Source organism: Arachis ipaensis, chromosome B05 (genome assembly GCF_000816755.2).
Source record: "Arachis ipaensis cultivar K30076 chromosome B05, Araip1.1, whole genome shotgun sequence".
Taxonomy (NCBI): Eukaryota; Viridiplantae; Streptophyta; class Magnoliopsida; order Fabales; family Fabaceae; genus Arachis; species Arachis ipaensis.
Window position 1 is genome coordinate 125823209 of NC_029789.2, and position 3474 is coordinate 125826682.

The 3474-nt window shown below is 27.9% G+C and overlaps 1 protein-coding gene across 4 annotated transcripts in view; it reads right to left on the minus strand.

Annotated features, from left to right (window-relative positions):
• Window positions 1-3306, minus strand: part of LOC107641052 (uncharacterized protein At4g15970-like) — a 10674-nt gene extending 7368 nt beyond the window's left edge. For 3 of the 4 annotated variants that reach the window (XM_021124437.1, XM_021124435.1, XM_021124434.1), the window contains exons 1-2: window positions 3199-3306; window positions 1153-1383 (exon numbers count right to left, since the gene is read on the minus strand). In XM_021124437.1, coding sequence (XP_020980096.1) covers window positions 1153-1350 — 198 coding nt within the window. In that variant the 5' untranslated portion in view covers window positions 1351-1383; window positions 3199-3306. The remainder of the gene's footprint in view (window positions 1-1152; window positions 1384-3198) is intronic. The other variant, XM_021124436.1, reaches the window with a different exon arrangement.

Consider the following 3474-nt stretch of genomic DNA (forward strand, 5'->3'; position numbering starts at 1 on the left):
AGCATATTCTTCTACTTCACTCTACACCAACATCAAGTTCTTATACCATATAAGACCATGTTTTTCTTCTACACTAAATTGCAGAAAGAATTAGAGTTTGAGAAAATATACATCATCTATTAGTATTTTCAATGAAGAAAAGTGAGGATAACATTGAATTAATTTTCAAACACGAGGAAAAAATGAACAAAAAAAATTAGCTAGACAATTTTCATATTTAATCCATACGTTTGGGCCAAAAATAATATTTTATATTAAAAAACATTAAAAAAAAAAAGTACTTTTATCTGGATATTCTATAATCTCTGGGGAAAAAAACTTTAATCATGTGGGAGGTATAAATAGTCAATGAAAGAACTAGGGTTACCCTTAGCTAGCTTAGAAATACAAGTAATAACAAGGGTTAAGCAATATATAGAAGTAATAATAGGTGAAAACTTAGGTGCAGTCGACTTCAGTGAAGTTGATATTTGAAAACCGTTAAATTATTTGATTAATTTGACTAAATTTTTATCTAACGACTCTCAGGTATCAACTTCACGTGAAGTCTGACTTCACCTGAGTTTTTACCGTAATAATATATGTGCAGTCTCACTTAGCTTGTTTGTGGTCATTGTGATTTATAACTAGATGAGCTAAAATCTGATTTATTTTAAAGCAAATAAATGAAATACATATTTCAGGGTTTAGGGTTTAGGTAATAATATCCGCTGCTTAGATACATAGTTGTTTTTTAATATTTCCTATACTTGAAAAAAAAAAACTGAAATGTTTTTTAGAAATTGATCAATAAAATATTATAATTCACGTTATTGTTTTATTCATGAGTAGTAATAAAAAGTATATGATTTATTTTTTATTCACAATTTGGATTTCAATTTGGAAACTATGCCTAGAAAACCTAAAAGTCAATGACTTCCAATGTTGTTATAAACAACTTTTATGTGTACTACATTTCTAATTGCGTTCAAGCTGTCACTAAAAAACAAATTAAAGGACGAAAATCAAAGTAATGACTTTCCAATAAAAGTAAACCTAGTTTTTTTTTTTTAAAAAAAAAAATATTGAAAAGAGTTAAACTTTTATAAAAACGAATATACAAATATAAATTCAAAGACAATGAGATAGAAATAGAGACATAGAGAGACTTGCCTTTGTTGAGACACCGTTGAAGTAGTTTGAGATAGTAGAAACTCTAAAGGGAGAAGGATAGTTGCATATCAAGAACATCAACAACACAGCAAATCCAATACAGAACACTGTAATTTGCATGGGCCTTCGCACTAGGAGATTACTGTAACCACTACCTCTTGTTGCAACCAAGTCTTTGATAGAGTGAAAAACCTCCATTTCTTAATTATTGGATAGCAAAAATGTGGGCTGCTAAATAAATAAAAAGAAAAGAAAAGAAAAGAAAAGAAGAAAGGTAGAAATTAATTAGTCCATTTAATTTGATATTGAGAATATAGAAATCCAAATGCACACGTGCTTGTGTATAATGAACATGATGAAGTAATGAAGAGTTAAAAATAGGTTTTGAAATAAAACCGAACCTGATATATACTTTTTTAAAAAATAATTTTTTGTTATTTATTATTTTAAATTAGTTAACTGCTAATGAAAAAACATATAATTTCAATTGGTTAATTGATTTTTGACTAATTTTTTCGATTTTTGACAAATTCGCTACTAAATGTTTTTTTATCTTAAATCGGATAAATTTGATAGTCGATTTTCAATTAATCATGTCTAAACGAGTAGTTCTATTCAATTTTAACATGATGAGTTGGACAGTAATAAATCCTTAAATGGAGCTCAAATTCACAACGGAATAATCCTTGGCCTGTCGGTCTGAGAAATACCGTGGGTAACAAAAAAAATTAATGCAAAGTTTTAAAATTGATCAGTGTGTTTTTTTTTGTTTAAAGAAAAATATATGTATGTATGTATGCGTGTATGTATGTATGTTGACGCGTGAATTTTGAATAAAGAGGGCTGAAAAACATCAAAAGAAAAAAGTGTTAGATCTCACATGAGGGTGGAATAGTTATATCTTCGCTGTTATTGATTGTCTCTTAAGTATTAGTAGTATATGAATATATAATGCATGTTTATAATACAAATAGGAAGGTGGAAAATGGAGAAACAAAAGCCAGAAAAGTGAACGGATCAAAATCACGTTGAATGGTGATTTACATATATTAAATAGTGGCAATAATTGGGAGAGTTGACGGAATGAAAAGATCGGATACGGTCCCAAAAATGACTAAATGAGGAAATAATAATTAAGGTTGAACCAAGTAGTAGAGTAACGGTGAGATAGTAAGGGGTATCTATATATAGTTATATACACACCATATCATTAGAAATGTATTGTAATATATTTAGAAAGTGATCAAATTTATTTTTATAAATTTGATGATTTTGAAATTGATTAAAATTTTTAAGTGTGATATGCTTATATTTCGGAAATAAATTAAAATTATATCTGTCTAATACGATGAAAATCTCAATTAATTATTTTAGACCAACTGCTAAAATTAAAAGAAATGTTAGATAGAGTTTGATATAAGAATCTGTCAGTACTCCTATAGATTGTAACGTTCATATATGATCTCATTTGGTGAATCAAAAACCAAATTATTCGTTATCAATATTGAAAAATGATAAACAATTTGGGTTGGTCGAGTGATCAGTTTACTCATCTGTTTAAATAAATGTTGGTCTTGTACATACAGTAATTTATTGGCCTTTTGACTTGACTAAAAAATTCTGTGAACAACAAAAAAAATATTGAAAAAGGATTTTAATATATGGTGAAAATTTTCCTGTGCTAGGTGAGGTGTTCTTCTTGAATAAGTTCAATGTAAAAAAAAGAATGTTATTATAGTAATAGGTGTTAGGTTATATTATTGATCTTAGCAATATATGGAAGAGATTAGTTAAAGAAATTATGATAGGTGTTTTGAGTTATTTTCTATTTGCTCGGTTGTATTGGTTTTGTCATGACATTATGACATTATCAAAGTTTTTCTCCCCTCTTATGATTAGACTAAAAGTTTATAACGGATTACAAAAGTGTATTTGGGATATCCCAAAAAAAAAAAAAAAAAGGAAATTACAACACATAAAATAATTATTATAAAAAAATTCAGAAAAAAAAGAAAAGAAAAGAAAAAAAAAAAAAGAGGAGCTTACAACGCTAATTGGCAGACGAGAACATGGATACTTCCACGTATGTTTTTGTTAGATCCTTTGCCAATGTCACTCGTAGTGGAAAGGCATACTTTCTTGGTGTGTGATATAAAAAAACCTTGTAAGAGTGAAACCTACTTATAAGCAAATGTGATCTGAATAAATTGTCATTTCGTGAGGGTTTAATCTTTTGATTTCAAGATTAATAATCACCTAGCGTGTAGTGAACGTAGTATAGCTGTGGTATATACTATTAATTAATATTATTAATTTGTGCGC